We start from the raw sequence: 22,029 nt of genomic DNA, 5'->3' as shown, positions 1-22,029 counted from the left end.
ACTGAGTCATGGGCTCCTAGATGCTGCCCGTCTGCATGGCAGCTCATGGCAGTTTGCCTCTTCATGGCTGTAGAGAATGTCTCTTCTGGATGGCCCCACACTCTTCAGGGCTTACACCTGATCAAGTAGGCCCTCTAGGGTAATCTTCTTTTTTATTAACTAGAAATCAACAGATGTAGGACTTTAATTATATGTGAGAAGTTCCTTCATGTTTGCCATAGATGGAAACAAAACCTGGTCACAGGTGTGATGTCCCATCTTATTCATGGGTACCCACCCAAACTCAGAGGGGATTACACAGGGTATGTATGTACTAGGGGAAGAGGATCTTGAGGGCTTAGACTTTTGCTTACCACACATGCTTTGGATAAAAGTGAGATGCTGAAAATATTATTTGTACAGGTTAGGTAAAAGAGAACTCTAAAGGATTGGGGAAAAGGTCTTGAAAATCTGGAAGAATTCTAATCTGAGATTGCTCACAAAGTGCTCTTTAATTCTTGCTCCATTTAAAGAATTGGAGACTGGAAATAGTGGATGAGGGTGGTGCATGCTAGAATGATGACAAGGAACAAGGAACGAGTTAGTGGACTTGTAAAAAAAAAAAAAAAGGCCCTGGCTTTTCTTTAAAAGATGGCCAAACAGGGACGCCTGGGTGGCTCAGTCAGTTAAGCATCTGACTTCGGCTCAGGTCCTGATCTCACAGCTTGTGAATTGGAGCCCTGCATCAGTCTCTGTGCTGACAGCTTGGAGCTTGGGACCTGCTTCAGAGTCTGTGTCTCCCTCTCTCTCTCTCTCTGCCCCTACCCTGCTCACACTGTCTCTCTCTCTCAAAAAATAAATAAACATTAAAAATAATAATAAAAAAAGATGGCCAAACAGATGTGTCTGTTTTATTTATTTATTTATTTATTTTTCAACGTTTTTTATTTATTTTTGGGACAGAGAGAGACAGAGCATGAACGGGGGAGGGGCAGAGAGAGAGGGAGACACAGAACCGGAAACAGGCTCCAGGCTCTGAGCCATCGGCCCAGAGCCTGACGCGGGGCTCGAACTCACGGACCGCGAGATCGTGACCTGGCTGAAGTCGGACGCTTAACCGACTGCGCCACCCAGGCGCCCCCAGATATGTCTGTTTTAGTGTAAAGTGTCTTGTGTGTATGATATGAGGGCTTCTGTTTTCAATGGGTGCCTTCTCTGGGTGTCCACCCCTGTCCCTCATTGGCTGCTTGCTCTGGGAAGCCTTTTCTGACTCCTAAGTACTGACAAGTGAGAGTTATTTTTGTTTTTTTTTCTTTGAATATTACCATGGACTCATGTGTTTTTATTTACTTTTGCAGTCCACTGCAGTTATGTATTTTGATGCTCAAAATTGTTTTAAATTTGGTCAGTGGATTCCCCATAAGTCCTTAACCAGCTTTTTTGGTGCAAACACAAAATATTCCAGGCTCATCTTGTTGCCCTGACCCTTGAATCAGCCTTTTTTCCTAAGAGCCCAGATTTTGTTCAGTGGGAAGTGAGATTTAAAAACTGATACGTGGGTGCTGGGAGTACTAATTGCTCTCAGAGTGTCATTGATTCTAGGTCCTTTCCAAAACGAAACACATATATTCAAGTATAAATTCATATTGAGATTTCCAGTTCAGTTTGTTCTTAAAAATGTCCTTGATTTTATCTTTTATACTTAAAACATTCATATCTAGTAACACTAACATAACTGCTGTAAACACGTTTTATTATGTTAACACTGCTGTATCATACAATATATATGAGGTAGTTTTAAGATTTTAATTAAAGTCAATATTATGATTATTGATAAGACCAATGAGTAAAGTTTAAGATATTTTTTCCCTTAGAGTATATTTGACTAATGATGTATAATTGAAAAGGCCCCTGAGATGCTTTTCTTTGTGATAAATGTAGGTTAATTTGCTTGTTACCAGTTGTAGATTTTGCCTTTTTATATTGAATTTTAATTTTGGAAGATCAAAATCATTGCTCTGTTTTAGAAGTAAAAATATATAAAGTTTATTCAAAATCTTTCATTCATCTCTACTGCCCATGTTCCCCTCCTTGTCTCCCTGTAGATAATTATTATTATTTGTTTCTGGTTTATCTTTCCAGAGTGCATATGTGTGTGTCTTTTTTCTTGTGTCTTATGCAAGTTAGCATGGTATGTATACTGTTATGCTCTGTGCCTTTTTCACTTAACTATATTTTTTGGGATGATTTTTATTAAATGTTGATGATTGAATAAAAAAGAGGAAATGAAATTTTTAAAAAAATCATCTAATTCTTTAAGAATTGCATTGTGAGTATAATCATTCTGTAAGTTTATTATTTACCGTTACCAGCTTGCTTTCACACGAGATGGGCTCTGTGGCCTGTGGAATGAAATGGTTAAAGATGGAGAAATTGTATATACTGGGACAGAATTAAACCAGAATGGAGAGCTTCCTTCTAGAAAAGGTAAGGACCTTTCACTAGTAGTTTTCATTTTGTAAAGACCTTTATAAATTGTAGTTTATAGAAATTTTGGAATGTGCAATGGGAATATGAGTACCTGAACATAACTCTGAAATTTTGTTTTCTCTTTGGTGATTGTTGTCTAAATTACAGTTAATTATGAGCTACCTGGATTTCATTGTTCTTTGTAAATGAAGGTCTTTTCATTGCAAAGCTACCTTGCTCTGGTGTCCTTCCCCAGTTAATATTTCTTCTTTTAAGTTTTACAATATATCTTGCCTTGTCAAACTATAAATAGTAATTATTATAAGAGTGAGGAGATACAATTATTCCTGAAATTTTTCCTATCTGACTCTTCTATGGGAATATATAAAACACTTTTTGTAAGCCTTTGGCCTGTGGACTGGACTTGGCCCCTTATTTCATTGTATCTTGTATTTTTTGCAGAGAAATACCAGCAAACACTCTTGTTTAGGCCTGTTGTTATGAAAAGTCAACAAGACTCTGTCATTTAGTTGTTCTCGACCTTGGCTGTGGCTCAGAAACTTTTGAGTCTTTAAAAAGAAATGGATGCCTGTACCCACCCCAGAAATGTAGAATCTCAAAAACCCACTTGAGATCTGCTGAAGTTGCTGAAGTTTGTTAGTCCCACTATTTGAAAGCCATCAAGGTGGATAAAAATACTACTTTGGAAAGTAGTTCTTATCCTCTTTGTAGAATGAATTGAGATAGTGTCCATTTGAAAATACACTGGAAAACATTGGTATATTTTTTTGGTTACAACAGCTAGAATTTTCTCTTTTTTTCCTGGCATTTCATTGTGAAAATTTCCATACACCCAGAACAACTGACATATCTACATAGTGAGCAGTTGCAAACCCCACAGATCCTACCACAAGTGTTTCTCTTCACTTATCTCAGGGGTCCGTGGATCTCCATTCTTCTGTCCATTGGTGCATCTTACCTGGCTCCCTTACTTCATGCATATCATTTACTTGATTGAGTTCAGTTTAGCTTTTTGTCTTTCAGTAAAATACATGCATAATGAAATGCATATGTTTTATTATTCCACAAGTTTTGACAAATGTAACTTGTGTAACCTAAACCTCTCTCAACATTACTTCCCACTTAGAAAATTCCCTTGTGCCCCTTCCTGGCCCCTCCCAGACCCCACTTTCTAGATGCAGACATGGGTCTGATCTTTCTTTCTGTTGATTAGTTTTGCCTGTTCTAGAACTTCATGTAAATGGAATGATCTAGTAGTTTGTTCTTTTGTGTCTGGCCTCTTTCACTCTGTAATTTATTAATAGTTTCAGTGGTTCATTACGTTTAAAAAAAAAGTTTCCCATCTCTTCTTCCCACCCCTCCAGTATTTGTTAATGAATTAAACAATATTTCCCCCCATTTTTTTTTTTATGAAACACTCATTCTAAAAGATGCTCTGAGAAAAACTATTTACTTGGAAAAATTCAAAGTATATTTCTGATTATATTTGATGAATATGTTTTCTTCTTTTGAAAGTCATATGGTTAGAAAGCAAAGCATAATTTTTTTTTTTTTTAATGTAGGTCCCAATTGAATAGTTTTTTGGGGATCATTTTTTTGGTATTCAGTAAAAGTTTCTATTTTAGGTGTGGCCTGATGTGTGCTTTTTATTGTTAGAAAATACTTTTTTCACAGATAGGTTTATATCTATACCAAATTCCATTTAGAAGACTATGTATGTTGATGGTATTGTAGCTGATTATGAGGAAAATACAGATTAGAGTAGAAGTTCTTTAGATACACAGTATTCCTTGTTGTATTTTCAAAGATTACTTTCTTTGGGAAAGGATCAGTTTCTTTCTTCCACAAACAGCCATGCTAGGATAGGTTTTTATTGTTGTCAAGTTTGATTCTTTCATGGCTTATTTCTGGGAAATAGTGGCTTTTAATAATTTCTATTTCCCCTGGAATAAACTTTATTACTTTCTTTTGCAATCAGATATAGAACTTGCTAGTCCTACTGTTGAGGAAAGAAAGCTGCCTCCCATGTAGTACAATTTTTTGTTAATTTTTGGGGATATTCCCCCACAAAAGACAGGCTGGATTATGGTCTCATACTTTTTCAAGTGAATGTTTCTAATTAACACCCTGTGTGGGGTTGTTTGTATTTAATATTTTGAGGGAAAGTAGAGGAGGGAATAGGATATTAAAACAAGAAAGTTAAGAGGCTACTAAAAGATATGCTAAGCTTATTTTTTATATTTACTTAGGGCTGCCTTGTATGAAGAATTTAAGCATGAGCTCTTTAATTTATTGTAAACCTTTTTAGTCTATGCAGGTAGTAGAAATATTACCCAGTACTTTGCTTAGCTGCTATATTTTTTCTTGAAAGTATTTTCTCATTATTTCCTTTTATCTTCAACTTTACCAACAAACGGAAGCCACAGTTTGCACAAATAACAGGGGAAGAGCTGGAAATTGAAGCGAGGCCTCTTGACAAAGTTTCGCTGCTATTTCTTTTATACTACAGATATTATTTATTGACACCAGGATCAACTTCTTGTAGTTCCATGGAGCTGATGAGTTCATGTTGTGTATAAGTGTGATAATTGTTTTGAGTGTGTGTATGTGGGTGTCTAGTCAGTACTCTTTATGTGTTTTTAAGAACTCAGAGATTATTTATTTGAACATGAATGTTTCCATTATATCCTATGCTGATTGGCAGCTTTCCTGCTGTTTTATAGCTTTTCTTTGGAGTTGTAAAACATTCAATGTGGGCTTTTTCCCACAATAATTCATGATTATTTGGGCAAAAAAAAGGGTGTGAGCAGATCAGGGGTAGTGTAGTGTTGGCTGAAGTTTGAGCAACAGTTATGGAGACCTGGTCTGGGTTTGAGAGATGGTGGTATGTGAGGTTATGTAGGAGAAGTGGGCACTGGCCTCCAGGTGGAGGGCTGTGGAAAGCAGGACTGGCAGTGGATGTGCAGGGGCGACAGGGAGCAGTGAGCAGGAAGCAGCAGAAGTGTGTTGTGCCAGACTGTAGTGAAATGTACTCTTTTAGGTGCCCTGCTGCATCTAAATCCTGGGAAGTATGCTTATTGATGCAGTGGACACATTCCCTGGGTGACATGTTTATACTTTGAAGTTTGAAAGCCACTGCACAGAGGGCCGTGAATATTAGGAAAATTAAAGAAGACTCTGTCCTCCTGAGTGGGAACTTGAGTGGGAACTCAAAGAATTAAATCCTGATTCCCTAGCCCAAGGAGTCTCAACCTCTGTTGCTCATTAGAATAACCTGGAGGGCTTGGTTAGACACCCATGGCTGGCCCTTCCTCCAGAGTCTCGAATTTCTTAGAGTTGGGATGGGGCCTGGGAATTTGCATTGCTAACATGTTTCCAAAGTCCCAAGGATGATGCTTGCTTTTCAAAGAGTATGTCATGTTTGCTTTTAAGGCACAGTCTATTGCTTTGGGAGTTAGAGATGCAGAGGAAAGGAAAAGAACCTCCTCACGTGCTGCTTAGGAAATAAGAATATTAAAGAAAACCAACCATATTTCAAAGCAAATGATCACAATTAGATTTCCCTCATAAACTTATTCTGTTCTCCATAATTAGTTCTTGTTGCTTTGGATCTCGAGTCCTTTATGGAAAGCGTAACCCACCTCTGGGAGTCTGCCTGGTGTCTACTGGCAGGGGTGATGTCAGCTTCTGCTGGAGTCTGTTCCCTACAGGATTAGTAGTTCCACTGAGGCTCTGTGTTCTTGTTTATTGAAGAACCATTTCTGGCCTTCACCTTTGGAAGGAAGCAGATAAGACATAAAGCTCTGGTTAATTGATTATACTTAGCAACAGTATCAGAATGGACAGGAGTAAAATTCTTGGCACGATGGGCTTCGTGGCTGTGTGTGAAGATTTGTTTGTTCACCCTGGGGGTTAGAACATAGCAAGGGCAGCGAGGCATGGATGCATCTCTAGGGTCTCTCACTGTCCTGGGAACTACAGAGTGTTTGTTCATATAACATGCTACTTGTATGAAATTAGGCATCTTAATTTTCTCTTTTTGATTTGCTAGCTCTTCCCATATTGTGGGCCTAGAGCACAGGGAAACTCTAATGATAGTAGTGAGCTAATAAATAAGGAACATCCCAACTCTTCCTAATTTTATGTTCAGCCTTCCTTTTGTTTGTGAGCATTTCATCATGAATTCTGTGATGTGGGAGCCCATGTTTGTTATTCTGGTCATCTGGAAAGTGCCAAAGACCATTGGGATGTAAAAACACCTTGACAATTTTAGTTCAGAATTTTGAGTCTGATCCTGCGAAGATGGTATCAAACAGTTTCCACAGGAATCTGACCTGGGCTCTAGAGGGGAATGTCTATGCTCTGACTTTTCCCAGCTGGCATGGAGAAGTGGTTACAGAGAGGAAACCCAGTCTAGTAGTAAAGGGCTCACACTTTTGTTTCTTAATCAACTTGGTAAATTCTGACACATTTTTACAGATTTTGTAAACCAAGGCAGATAATATGTGAATTTGAATTCTATGTGGGAAAGTGCTACTTATTTAGTAGTAGAGATTTTTTTCTTTGGGATAACCAATACAAAACAAAGGGGTAGCAGAAAGCAAACATATGAAGAAAACGTAATAGGGTGGTTCAAGAAGCTTCCAGGGAAGGTCCCTGAGATCAGGTGCCAAGGCCTTATGCCTTGTTCACATCCCCTCACCCTGCTATGCCTTCACATTTACATTCCTCACCCTGCCTATAACAACTCTATAATGGCTATGACCCGTGGGGACAAGCTCTGTTTTTTCACCATGGTATGTACCCCCACCACCAAGCAGAGTGCTGGCACACAGGAGGGATCCCATAAATAAGTAATCTGTGTTGTGAATTAGTGAGTACTTTCAGCTTCAGGCCGAAGAGGGTTGTACAAATTCCCCTAAGAAGGATGGGACACAGAGGATAAGTGACCTTTTATGTATCATTCAAGTGAATGCTTTGAGCTTTTTTACTATGCTATCCATCCTTCTGAGTATTCTTTCTTAATTTTATTTCTCCATCTTTTAAAATCCAGTTATTGGTTTGATCATTTTTTTTTACTGGAGAATGAAATTTTCCTGTTAAATGAACATAGGTATCTTTTTATTTATTCTGAACTCTTTAAATTGTAAGGTTGCCATGTTACATGTATTGCATTACTAATAATGAGCTAGACATAAGAGATAGTTGCACTGTATCTTTATAATGCAAAAGAATATTGGGGCACCTGGGTGGCTCAGTCAGTTGAGTGTCTGGCTTCGGCTTGGGTCATGATCTCATGGTTTGTGCGTTCGAGCCCCTTGTTGGGCTCTGTGCTGACAGCTCAGAGCCTGGAGCCTGTTTCAGATTCTGTGTCTCCCTCTCTCTCTGCTCCTCCCCCGCTCGTGCTCTTGTCTCTTTCTCAAAAATAAATAAATATTAAAATTTTTTTTTAATAATGCAAAAGAATATCAAGGGAAATTGGAATGATCACTTCTATGTTTGTGTTCTTTTTATTTTTATTTATTTATTTATTTATTTATTTATTTATTTATTTTTAATTCACATCCAAGTTAGTTAGCATATAGTGCTGTAATGATTTCAAGAGTAGATTCCAGTGATTCATCCCCTGTGTATAACATCCAATGCTCATCCCAACAAGTGTCTTCCTTAATGCCCCTTACCCATTTAGCCCATTCCCTCCACCCAGAGCCTCTCCATGTGTTTATGTTCTATTAGAAAGTTGTCACGTCTGATCTCTCTTAAAATTGTACTTCTTTGTAAGTAGAAAAAAATTTCAGTGTCATACAAATACATAATACAGTATCTTTTTTTAACTAGTATTTGATTAGTTGGGACCCTTAGTGTGATGGTTAAATTATGTATCAACCTTGCTGGGCCATGTTGCCCAGATGTTTGGTCAAATACTATTCTGGATATTTCTGAGAAGGTGTTTTTTGGATGAGATTCACATGTAAATTGATGGACTTTGAGTAAAGCAGATTACCCTATAATGTGGGTGGGCTTTATCCCAAGCAGTTGAAGAGCATGAATAGAAAAAAGACTGACCTTCAGCAAGAATGAATTCTGCCTCCACATTTCCTTTGGATGCAAACTAACATAACTGGTTCCTGTGTCTCCATCTGCCAGCCTGCCCTGAAGATTTGGGGCTTGCACTTCTATAATTGTATGAGCCAGTTCCTTAAAATAAATAGCTTCTGCCTCCCTCTTTCCCTTTCTCTCCCTCTCCTATACATTCTTTTGGTTCTCTTTCTGTGGAGAACCCTCACTAATGTGCTTAGTTACCCATAGTTTTCTCCTACAATCAGTCAGTCTGTCTGTCTATCTATCTATAGTTTATTTTTTGAGAGAGAGAGAACGGGAGAGGGGCAGAGACAGAGGGAGACAGAATCCCAAGCAGGCACCAATCTGTCAGCGCAGAGACTGTTGCGGGGCTTGATCTCATGAACCATGAGATCTCATTACCTGTGTGGAAACCAAGAGTCAGATGCTTAACTGACTGAGCCACCCAGGCGCCCCTCCTGCAATCTATTTTTCAGAAGCAATTGATAGTGAACAAGATTTCTTAAAGTTAGTGATTAAGGTAAAAACAAAACCCAAGTGAACCTTCTCGGATGGTGAAATGCTGATTTTCCTGATGGTGGCCCAAGACTGTTACACGTATACCCCTCCTGCTGTGTCCCCCACAGAAGTGCCTTCTGACTCTAGGCTGCTGCTGCCCCTGGGTGCCAAGCCTTCATACCTTGGCACTCATCCTTCTGTAGGTCCTGGATATAGCAACTTGAATGGAAATCCCTTTGGATGGTTTGTAAAAACTTCCTCACTGTAACTGGACAGAAAGGTCTTAAAGTCCTCAGGTCATCCAGTCCTAGTTCCACTTTCTTTCTTTTTTTTTTTTTTTTTTTACTCATTTAAAAAAATCCTTTTTTTTTTTTTTTTGAGAGAGAGCACACATGTGAGCAGGGGAGGGGCAGAGAGAGAGGGAGACACAGAATCCACAGAAGTCTCCAGGCTCTGAGTGGTCAGTACATAGCCCAACGCAGGGCTCGAACCCACTGACCATGAGATCATGACCTGAGCCGAAGTCAGACGCTTAACCAACTGAGCCACCCAGGCACTCCCCTAATTCCATTTTCAGGGACCAGCTGGCAGAGGTCTCCCCCTTCAGTGGCCTCTCAGGTATATGGTCTTGGAAGGTCAGCTTCTCCAGTTTCTCCTTCTTCCCAGCTTTCCATGATTTGTGATGTGTTTGGGCAGTTTGTGTTCTGTTTATTTTCTCTCTGTAAACTTTTAACCCTGCATCCATAAAAAGGAGAGCAGACAAATATTGAAGCGAATGTGATGTTGTCTCTGGTCATGCTAATTCTTATTGTTTTAATTATTCTTCTCTGTTGTTTTCTTAACCTCTAGTGACTTCATTCTGCCTTTGCTGTTGTAAATGTTCTCATTTATGCCCCTGAGAATAAAACTTGAGGTATGCTTAGTGATACTTCTTGTCTGCTTCCTGGTGACTGTCAAAGCTTTTCATCCTGGACAAGAGATTATATGACCAGTATACCCAGTTTAAAATGATCATTTTGTATTCTTATTTGTAAAATTTTAGAATAGTATAGGTCAGGCGTTGGCCAATTTTCTGTAAAGGGTCAGATAGTAAATATTTTAAGCCTTGTGGACCATAACTATGAGGTAAGTATGAGACCCTGCAGCTGTTGTACCAAAGCAGCCAAAGGCAAAATTTAGCAAATGGATGTGGCTATGTGCCAATAAAACTTTATTAACAGACCAAAATGTGAAGTTCATATAATGTTAATATCACAAAATATTATTATTCTTTTGATTATTTTTCAGTCATTTAAAAACATAAAATCATGGGGTGCCTAGGTGGCTCAGTTGAGTGTCTGACTCTTGGTTTTGGCTCAGATCATGATTCTAGGGTCATGGGATCGAGCCCTGCGTTACCCTGAGCATGGAGCCTGCTTGAGATTCTCTCTCTCTCTCTGACCTCTGGCCCTCTCCCCTACCCTCTTTCTTTTTCTCTAAAAACAAAAAGTAAAATCTTTTTTTAGCCTTTGGGTCAAACACAAATTGGACTTGGGCTAGAGTTGGCCCCTGGCTCTGTCAGTGGACCCCACAGTGGAAACCCAGGGCCTAGCAGTTAGAGCCAACACTGTGTTCTAGCCCCAGCTCTGTTTCCCTGGCTAGGACCTACTCTGGGAAGCACAGTTTCTACATATGTGAATGAGAGACACCAAAACCTGTCTCCGTGAAAGGTCATTTGTAAAGCTTAAAAAGGATAATATTGTTTGGCTAGATGCCAAACTATGTAGTACACATTGGTTTATTTTCATTTTTCGTTAGCTGTTCCCCCCCCCCCCTTAATATCCTGCTTTTTGGGGTATCATTTCTAAAATTAAATGTATCTTGTTTCTTAAGATACTACTTTGTTCTCATACTTCCCGTGTTGTTAGGTTAAAATAAGGGGCTAAATAATTCACTTACTTAAATTAGTGTTTAGTTTCTCAGGTCAAGATAGAGGGTTATCTACTGCAGATGCAAACTGTTTTCCCCCTATCCTTAATACATTTCCTCATGTCTTAACTGGCCCAAGGCCATGTCCTGCTCTAGCTTTCAGGACATAGCTCATTGCCTGAAAATGCTTCTTCCAGACTCTCTTCCAGCTGTCTTCCCTGGTCCTTGATAAGTCACTCAGGACCTTGCCAAAGCCTGATTTGTATTGATTAGTTATGTATGTGATATATATTTTCTAGAAGTTCTTTAGGGCTATAGAAGGTATCTTTTACTTTTGTATAAAAGTGTTTACCATGGTACTTTGATGTGCTGGGTGGTAAATACATGTTTGTTGAACTTAATTGAAATTTTACTGTAATTTTAGGAAAAACCATTTAAACAATTTTTATTTTTAAAAGTAATATGGTGCAATTTATTCCTTTTAGATGTTCAGTTCAATAAGTTTTAAAGACATATATAGATTCATGTAGCCATCATTGTGATTACGATTCAGAACAGTTTCATTGTCCTTAGAAAAACTCCCTTGTGTTGTTCCCTTGTGTCACACATTTCCCCAACCCCTAATCCCTGGCAACCACTCATCTGTTGTCCATCACTGTAGTTTTGCCTTTTTGAGAATTGTCATATAAATGGAATTATATGTAATATAACATTTTGAAATTGGCTTTATTTACTCACTAGTTATATCTTTAAGATTCATCCAAAGTGTGTACCAATAGTTCTTTGTATTAGAGTAATATTCCATGGTTTGTACCACAGTATTTATTCATTTTGGTTGTTTCTATTTTTTTTTTTTTTGGTAATTATAATCTGCTATGAACATTTCTGTACAAATTTTGCATGAATATAGTTTCCATTTCTCTAGGATAAATACCTAGAGATGTATGACTGTTGGGCTATATACTAAGTGTATGTTTCACTTCATGCAAAACTGCCAAATTTTTTTTTCACAGTGGCTTTATTATTTTGCCTTCCCTCCAGCACTGTGTGTTAGTGCCTGTTGTTCTGTATCCTTGTCAGCACTTGGTATCACCAGTACTTTTAATTTTAACTATTCTTACAATTATGTAGTAGGAGCTCATCTTGGTTTTATTTTGCATTTCCTTAATGGCACGTAATGTTAAATACCCTTTCATGTCATCCTTACATCCTGTTTGATGAAGTTTCTGTTTACAATTTTTGTTAATTGGTTAATTAGGTTGTTTTCTTTTTATTTAGTTTTGAGAATTTTTTTTATGGTTTGTATTCTCATTACAGGTCCTTTCTCAGATACATGATTTGTAAATATTTTCTCTCAGTCTGTACCTTGGTTTTTTATTCTCTTAATAGTGTATTTTATAATTTTTTCTTTTATGGATTGTGCTTTTGATCTCATGTCTAAGAATTTTTTTGCCTGTTGTCTGGCAATGAAGATTTTCTCCTATGTTTTCGTCTAAGAGTTTTATAGTTTTTCATTTTATTATTAGGCCATTAGTCCATTTTGAGTAAATTTTTGTATAAAGTACAAGGTTTGGGTTGAAGTTATTTTTTATTTTTGCACATGGTTATCCAGTTTTTCTAATACTATTTTTTCCTATTGAATTGCTTTTGTACTTTGTAAAAAATGAATTGACTTAATTTGTATGTGATTATTCCTGGACTTTCCAGTCTGTTGCATTGATATGTGTCTATCCCTTTGCTAATGCTGCACTGTTTGCTTACTGTGGCTTTATAGTATTAGAATTGGTTTTAGGACTGTGGCTGAGTACTGAGTATTAAAATTGACTCTTCCAACTTTATTGTTTCTTTTCATAATTGTTTTATTTATCCTAGTTTTTTTGCTTTATATGTAAATTTTAGAATCAGCTTCTCTAATATCTACAAAAAACTTGCTGGGCTTTTGATTGGTATTCTGTTAAATCTATAGATCAGTTTGGGGAGAATTAACGTCATTACTATATTTTGTCTTTCAATTCATGAACGTAGTATATCCATTTATTTAGGTAGTGTTTTATTTCTTTCATCAGGATTGTGTACTTTTCTGCATACATTTCCTATACATATTTTGTTAGTTTGTACCTAAGTATTTACTTCTTCTGGAGCTATTGTAAATGTTTTAAATTTTTTTTTGCTTTCCAACTGTATGTTGATATTATATAGTATGTCTTCTACATTATGTCTGTTATGTAGAAAATATGTAGATGATACTATATATTACATTTTTGCGTGTTGGCTTTGTCTCCTGTGACCTTGCTAAATTCACTAGGCAGTGCTTGTAGAATGTTTCTTGGGATTTTCATGAAGGCAGTCATGTTGTTTTTGAATAGGAACAGTTTTTTTTTTTTTCCAATTTTTCTTGCCTTATTGCATTAACTAGGACTTCTAGTACAGTATCAAATATGGGTGAAGAGAGTGGATATCATTGCCTATACATCAATTGATAGTATCAAGTGATTCTTATTTCTGTTGGGGGGTTACATTGATTGATTTACAAATATTGAACCAGCATTGTATTCCTGGGATAAACTCCTCTTGGTTTTGGTGTATTATTCTTTATATGTATTGCTGGATTCAGTTTACTAATATTCTATTCAGAATTTTACATCTATGTTCATGAGGGCTATTCATTTATAGCTGTTATTTTTTGTATGATTGACCCTTGAACAACATGGGTTTGAACTGTGTGAGTCTGCTTCTATGCAGATAGTTTACAGCGTTGTACTGTAAATGCATTTTCTCTTCCTTATTTTCCTAATATTTTTTTTCTGTAGCTTACTTTATCGTAAGGATGTAGTATATAATACATATAACATACAAAACGTGTTAATTGACTATATTATCAGTAAAGCTTCTGGTCAACAGTAGGCTATCTACTAATAAAAGTTATTAGTAGATAATTTTTTTGAGGAGTCAAAAAGTTATATGCAAATTTTCAACTGGCAGGAAGTTGGCACCCCTGCCCCCCGTGTTGTTCAAGGGTCAACTGTACTTTTGTTTGTCCGGTTTTGGTAAATGAGCTGGGAAATGTTCCTCCTCCCATTTTCTGGAAGAGATTGTAGAATTGGTATAAATTTCTTCTGTAAATATTTAGTTGAATTCTCCATTGAAACCTTCTAGGTCTTGACATTTCTATTTGGAAGGCTTTAAACTCTGAACTAAATTTCTTGAATAGTTATCACACTATTTAGCTTATCCAGTTCTTCTTGGGTGAATTTTGGTAGTTTGTGGTCTTTGAGGAACTGGTGTATATCCTCTAAGTTGTTGAATTTGTGTATTTAGAGTTGATGTAGTATTCCCTTATCCTTTTAATATCTGTACTGGCTCTAGAGATACCCTTCTTTCATTCCTGATACTTGTAATTACTGTCTTTTCTCTGTTTTTCTTTTCCCAACAGTCTTGTGCATAGTTTATCAATTTTATTTATCTTTTCAACAAATCAACTCTTAGTTTCATTGATTTATTTTTCTGTTTTTCTCTTTTCAGTTTTATTGATTTCTGCTCTTCATTATTCACCTCTTTCTGCTTGCCTTGGGTTTATTTTGCTTTTCTCTTTCTAGTTTCTTAAGGTGGAAGTTTAGATTGTTGACTTCAGACCTTTTTTTTTTTTTTTTTTTTGTAAACATAAGCATTTAATATTGTAAATTTCCCTGTAAGGACTGTTTTAACTGCACCCCAGAAATTTCGATGTGTTTTCATTTGATTCAAAATATTTTTAAATTTCCCTGGAGACTATTTTAACCTGTGCATTACTTTGAAATGTGTTAATTTCCCAGTCTTTTGACATCGTCTTGTTATCTTTCTGTTAATTGATTTCTGATTATATGCCATATAGACAGGCCATATATACTTAGTATAATTGATTTCAGCTCATTTAAATTTGTTAAGATTTGTTTTATGACCCAAGACGTGGTCTATCTTGGTGACTATTCAATGTATACTTTAAAAAGAATGACTTCTGCTGTAGTTTGGTGATCAACATGTAAAATGTTGATTTCGTACTTTTGGTTGAGGTCATGATCTTCAGTACTTTATTATTGCTGGTTTTCTTTCTACTAGTTCTATTACTGAGAGGGTAGTTTAGATATCTCTAATATAATTGTAAGTTGGTCCATTTTACCTTGCAGTTCTCATTTTGTGTTTTGATGGCTTATTGTTAACTTCATATGCATGTAAGATTGTTATGTTTTCTTGAAAATTTACCCCTTTATTATTATTGCTCTTCATCTCTGGTAATTTTCTTTGCTGTGGAATCTGTTTTGTCTCATATTAATAAAGTCATTTCACCTTTCTTTTGATTAGTGTTTCTTGGTATATATTTTTTCCACCCATTTACTTTTTTTTAAAGTTTATTTATTTATTTTGAGAGAGAAAGAGAGTGCGCGCGCAAACATGCAAGCATGCAAGCAGAGGTGGGGCAGAGAGAGAAGGAGAGAGAGAATCCCAAGCAGGCTCCATGCTGTCAGAACAGAGCCTGATGGAGGACTCGAACTCATGAACCACGAGATCATGATCCAAGTGGAAATCAAGAGATGGACGCTTAAGTGACTGAGCCATGCAGGCACCCCTCCACTCATTTACTTTTAGTTGCCTTGTATCATTACATATTAAATGAATTTTTAGAGATGGCATATAATTGAGTCATTTAAAAAAATCCATTCTGACACTTTGTCTTTTAATTTGTGTTTAGACTATTTATATGTAGTATAATTAATGATATGTTTTGGTTTAAGAATATCATTTTATTTGTTTTTTTACTTGTTTTCTGCTTTTTTTTCCTGTTTACCTTACCTGCTCTTTTAGGGTATTTGAATATTTTTTTAGTATTCCATTTCAATTTTTTTATTGTGATTTTTGAGTGTATTTGTTTATAGTTTTTTTAATGGTTGCTATAAGGGATTACAAAATGTGTACTTAAACATTTTGGTTTATTTAAATCAATATTTTACCACTTTAATTGAATGTAGAAACTTTACCACCTATAGGTATCTTTACTCTTCTCCCTTTATGTTATAATTGTATTATTTATATATTACTTCCACATGCTTTGAAAATCTTATTAGACAGTGTTGGAATTTTTGCTTTCAGTCTTCAAATGAACGTAAAGAAACCTAAGAGAAGAATAATTTATTTACTGTTATATATATCACTGCTATTGCTCATTATTTATTCCAGATGTTCCAAATTCCCCTCTACTATTGTTTCCTTTGTTCTTAAGATCTTTTTAGCAATTCTATTAAAATAGGTGCTGATGACAAATTCTCTTAGTTTTTCTTCATTTGAGAATGATAGATCTATTTGCTACATGTAGAATTCTAGTTAATAGTTGTTTTGTTTCAGCACTTTAAACATGTAGAACCCTAATTTTAGTCCTTATACCATAATTGGCCTTTTGATGCCATGACATCAGTTTAAACCTTGGTGATGACTGAGACTTTTAGGGGGAAAAGTGCTTCATAGGAAGTGAGTTGGTACTTGACCGGGAAGGAGAGGACCATATGGTGAGGTGGACGTCAAAAACGTGAACTTTACAAGTATCCTTTGTTATGTAAATATAGTTCATCAAGTGACCCCTGTGGTATTGGTGTGGGAGTATATGCCCCCAGGGGGCGTTCATTTAAGGTTAATCATTACCTGTGGCAATGGTGACAAAAATTCCATTTGCCAATTGTGAGTAATTTAAATAGAAGTTCTCTGAGGAGTCTATTGTGCTTCTCAAGTAAACTCGATGACTCCTCTTCTAGGCGAGGTGGAAGTGTCATTGAATGCTTTCCTAAAGAGCCCAGCATAGTGTATTCTGAGAAGTGGAATGAATTCTTTGGTCAACTCCAGAGGGGTGTAAGGAGTAATGGTCCTTGTCCTTACAAGGATAAGACAAGTGAGGCCTCATATTGGGGCCTTAGTATACATAGGGATGTATCACCTTGATTTATATTTTCAAGTTTTCTTTCTTTTTTAATCTTTATTTTTGAGAGACAGAGAGAGAGACGGAGTGCAAGTGGAGGAGGAAGAGAGAGGGAGACACAGAATCCGAAGCAGGCTCCAGGCTCTGAGCTGTCAGCACAGAGCCCAATGCAGGGCTCGAACTCACTAACCTCGAGTTCATGACCTGAGCCAAAGTTGGACACTTAACTGACTGAGCCACCCAGGTGCCCCACCTTGATTTATAGTTTCGATGTCTGTGAGGCAAGAGATTCTTGGAGTTCTTTACCCCCAAAAGATCAACACTGAGGCTATGGCTCAAAGGTTTGTAAAAATGTGCATATGGGGCCATTTGTTGGTTAGAAAGTCCAGTGCTAAAACAGCTGTCAGAGGTTTTGCTAATTGTACTGGCCTTTGGGTCCCATCCTTTCTTAGGGACACCCTCACAAGGGGATGAAAGCAGCAGCATTCCATTGACCTCCATCACATATGATGGTAGAGATGTTGTCCATAAAGTGTGTGAACTCCAAGTTCTGTTCATTCAGTTGATCTAAGGGGCTCCCCCAGTAGCCATGGAGAGGGGTGACTTTCAGCATTGTGGCATTAGAAAAGGGACTGAGAACAGGGGAGTCCACCCCCTTGTACAAGTGGGCAAAGGGGCCCAGGTTTGGTTCCATGTTATAGCTGTGTCAAGCTTGTAGGGAGGTTGCTTCCATGACCCAAAGCATAGTGGGGAGCTGAGTGTGGATGGTCATAGGCTCAGGTTCTTTGGGAGCCTCTGTTTCCAGGAAAACTCAGTATATGGCCATCAGTTTCCACTCCAATGATGCATAGTGTAGGGCTGGTAAGAGCCCTTACATCTGAAGCCCCTGGGCAACATGTTGTCGTTACAGGTGGTTCGGAGACTCCAGGGGGCCTGCAAGTAAGGAAGTAAGTTTAGGAAGTAAGTTCCTTAGTAAGTTCCTAAGCCTCTTTAGTGAAAAAGTCTCTGAGGGTGTGAAAAAGGAGTATTTGTTATTAATTTCCTAGGCCTGCTGTAACAGAATACTACAAATTAGGAAGCTTAAACAACAGAAACGTATTGTCTCACAGTTCTTCAGTCTACAAGTCTGAAATCAAGGTGTCAACTGGGTTGTATCCTTTTGAGGGCTAAGAGAGAAGGGTCTTCCAAGCCTCTCTCCTTGGCTTCTAGATGACATTGTCTCCCTGTGTTTTCACATTGTCTTTCTTCTGTGTATATCTGTGTTCTGTGTTCAAATGTCCTCTTTTTGTGAGGATACTAGTTATACTGGATTAGGGCCCACCCTAATGATTTCATCATTAAAACATTTTTTTTAATGCTCATTTGTTTATTTTGAGAGAGAGAGAGAGATAGAGTGAGCAAGGAAGGGTCAGAGAGAGGGGGAGAGAGAGAATCCTAAAAGACTCTGCACTGCCAGGGCTTGAACCCACAGACAGTGAGATCATGACCTCAGCCTAAATCAAGAGGCATACACACAGACAACTGAGCCACCCAGGTGCCCTCCTGATGGCTTCATCTTAACTTGGTCATCTGCAAAGACCGTTTTTGCAAATAAGGTCACATTCATAGGTACTGGAGATTAGAACTAAAACATCTTTTTGGAGGACAAAGTTCATTGTATAACAGGTTCCATATTTGTTAAGCCAATTTATAATTGCTAAATACTTAATTTTAATTAATTATTCATTGTGTCAGAGCATCTAGGCCTACGATGGGATATTTTAGGGCAGTAGTTGCTATGACCAGGGGAAATTTAGGCAAGACAGTTCTGATGGTTAAAATAAGGCATACCTGTTGTCCTACAGATTATATGTAGTAATTTTCCTAAGATTATAGGGGGTACTTTGTTTACATTTAGTGGGATCTCCGGGCATAAATGTAATCTGAGCCCCACTATTGATTAAAATCCCTGGAGGTTTGCCAATTGGTGCATTTTAGCAGATACTAAAGTTAATTCAGAACCTGTAACATATATAAAAATTCTCAACAAGATACTAGCAAATAGAATTCAACAGTACATGAAAAGAATTATTTATTATGATTAAGTGGGATTTATTCCTGGGATGCAAGGCTGGTTATTTCTACACCACATTCCTAAGATAAAGGATAAGAACCATATGATCCTCTCAGTAGATGCAGAAAAAGCATTTGATGAAATACATTCTGGATAAAAACTCTCAACAAAGTAGGAATAGATAAAACAACCTCAACATCATAAAGGCCATATGTGAAAGACCCACAGCTAATATCATCCTCAGGGAGAAAGTGAGAGCCTTTCCCCTACGGTTAGGAACAAGACAAGGATGCCCACTCTCACCTTTACTATTTAACATAGTATTGGAAGACCAAGCCTAAGCAATCAGACAACAAAAGGAAATAAAGGGCATACAGATCAGCAAGTAAGAAGTCAAACTTTCACTATTTGCGGACAACATGATACTCTATATAGAAAACCTGAAAGACTCCACCAAACAATTGCTAGAGCTAATCCTTGAATTCAGCAAAGTTGTAGAATATAAAACCAACGTGCAGAAATCTGTTGCATTTCTGTACACTGATAATGAAGCAGTAGAAAAAGAAATTAAGGAATCAGTCCCATTTATAATTGCACCAAAACCAATAAGATACCTAGGAATAAACCTAACTAAAGAGGTAAAAGATCTGTGCTCTGAAAACTATAGAAGACTTATGAAAGAATTGAAGAAGACGCAAAGAAATGGAAAAGCATTCCATGCTCATGGATTGGAAGAACAAACATTCTTAAAATATCCATACTACCCAAAACAGTCTGCACATTTAATTCAGTCCCCATGAAAATACCACCAGCATTCTTCACAGAGCTAAAACAAACAACCCAAAAAAATTTGTGTGGAACCACAAAAGACTGGAATAGCCAAAGCAGTTCTGAAAAAGAAAACTGGTGGCATCATGATTCTGGATTTCAAGCTATATTATAAAGCTGTAGTCATCAAGACAGTATGGTACCAGCACAAACACAGACACATAGATCAGTGGAACAGAATAGAAAACCCAGAAATGGACCCACAACTATATTGGTCAGCTCATCTTCGACAAAACAGGAAAGAATAGCCGATGGAAAAAAGACCGTCTCTTCAACAATGGGTGTTGGGAAAACTGGATGGCGAAATGTAGAAGAATGAACCTGGACCACTTTCTTACACCTTATACAAAAATAAACTCAAAAGGGATGAAAAACCTAAATGTGAGACAGGAAATCATCAAAATCCTAGAGGAGAACACAGTCAGCAACCTCTTTGAGCTTGACCAGAGCAACTTCTTAGTAGATATGTCACCAGAGTCAAGGGAAACAGAAGCAAACGTGAACTACTGGGACTTCATCAAGATAAAAAGCTTCTGCACAGTGAAGGAAGTAATCAACAACATTAAAAGGCAGCCTAACAGAATGTGAGAATATATTTGCAAATGACATATCTGATAATGGGTTAGTACCCAAAATCTATAAAGAATTTATCACATTCAGCACCCAAAAAACAAACAACTCAGTTAAGAAATAGGCAGAAGAGGGGCGCCTGGGTGGCTCAGTCGGTTGAGCGTCCGACTTCAGCTCAGGTCACGATCTCACCGACCGTGAGTTCGAGCCCCGCGTCGGGCTCTGGGCTGATGGCTCAGAGCCTGGAGCCTGCTTCCAGTTCTGTGTCTCCCTCTCTCTCTGCCCCTCCCCCGTTCATGCTCTGTCTCTCTCTGTCTCAAAAATAAATAAACGTTAAAAAAAAAATTAAAAAAAAAGAAATAGGCAGAAGAATGAATAGACACTTTTCCAAAGAAGACATCCTGATGGCTAACAGATCGTGAAAAGATGCTCAACATCACTCATGTTCAGGGAAATACATATCAAAACCATGATGAGATATAACCTCACATCTGTCAGAATGGCTAAAATTACCAACACAAGAAACAACAGGTGTTGGCAAGGATGCAGAGAAAGGGGAGCCCTCTTGCACTGTTGGTGGGAATGCAAACTGGTGCAGCTACTTTGGAGAACAGTATGGAGGTTCTTCAAGAAACTAAAAATAGAACTGCCCTACAATCTAGCAATTGAATATTTGGTATTTACCCAAAGGATACAAAAATAAAGATTCGAAAGGGTACATGCATCCCAGTGTTTATAGCAGCATTATCAACAATAGCCAAACTGTGGAAAGAGCCCAAATGTCCGTTGACTGATGAATGGATAGGGAAGATGGAGTGTGTTTCATCAAGAGAATGAAATCTTGCTATTTGAAACGATGTGGATGGAGCTAGAATGTATTATGCTAAGTGAAATAAGTTAATTAGAGAAAGACAAATACCATATGATTTCATTCATGTGGAATTTAAGAAAGAAGCATGAACACAGGGGAAGTGGTGGGAAAAAGAGAAGAGAGGGAAACAAACCACAGAGAATCTTAGCGATAGAAACAAACTTAAGGTTGATGGAGGGAAGTGGGTGGGAGATGTGCTTGATGGGTGATGGGTGTTAAAAGAGAGCCCTTGTTGTGATGAGCACTGGGTGTTGTATGTAAGTGATAAATCACTGAATTCTCCTGAAACCAATATTGCATTGTATGTTAACTAAAATTTAAATTAAAAACATGAAAAGTAGGTTTACATATTTTTAATAATTTTTAAAAAAGTTTTATTAGAGAGAGTGTGTGCGCACAAGCAGGGGAGGGGCAGAGAGGGAGGAGAGAGAGAATTCCAAGCAGGCTTCATGCTGTCCGTGCAGAGGTGGACATGGGGCTTCACCTCACGAATTGTGAGATCATTGCCTGAGCTGAGATCAAGAGTCAGATGCTTAACTGGCTGAGCCACACAGGCGCCCCTAAACATTTTTAAATTAATGGAATGATAATGTTCATTGTAAACAAGTTTAATCAACACAGCCGAGTATGAATAAAAAGAACCCTGTATTATAGAGTCATGAAAGCTCATTTATCTTTTTGTTGTATAAGTTCTTTCAGTAAACTTTGGGGTTCCAGTTGGGTCAAATTGTGGACCTTTGTTTCAATTTAATTTTTTTTTTCCTCCTAAGAGCTTCAAGTCAGTATTGTCAGGGCTAGGAGCCTCCCTAT

The 22,029-nt window shown here is 37.5% G+C and overlaps 1 protein-coding gene across 4 annotated transcripts in view; it reads left to right on the top strand.

The window, feature by feature from the left end:
• HERC2 (HECT and RLD domain containing E3 ubiquitin protein ligase 2) overlaps positions 1-22,029 on the top strand; it is a 270,781-nt gene that overhangs the window by 10,604 nt on the left and 238,148 nt on the right. For all 4 annotated transcript variants that reach the window (XM_058736915.1, XM_058736914.1, XM_058736917.1 and 1 more), the window contains one exon: positions 2,352-2,466. In XM_058736915.1, the coding sequence (XP_058592898.1) occupies positions 2,352-2,466 (115 nt within the window). The remainder of the gene's footprint in view (positions 1-2,351; positions 2,467-22,029) is intronic.

This window comes from Neofelis nebulosa, chromosome 7 (assembly GCF_028018385.1).
Source record: "Neofelis nebulosa isolate mNeoNeb1 chromosome 7, mNeoNeb1.pri, whole genome shotgun sequence".
NCBI classification, from domain to species: domain Eukaryota; kingdom Metazoa; phylum Chordata; class Mammalia; order Carnivora; family Felidae; genus Neofelis; species Neofelis nebulosa.
This window is presented reverse-complemented; position numbering and strand designations above follow the sequence as displayed.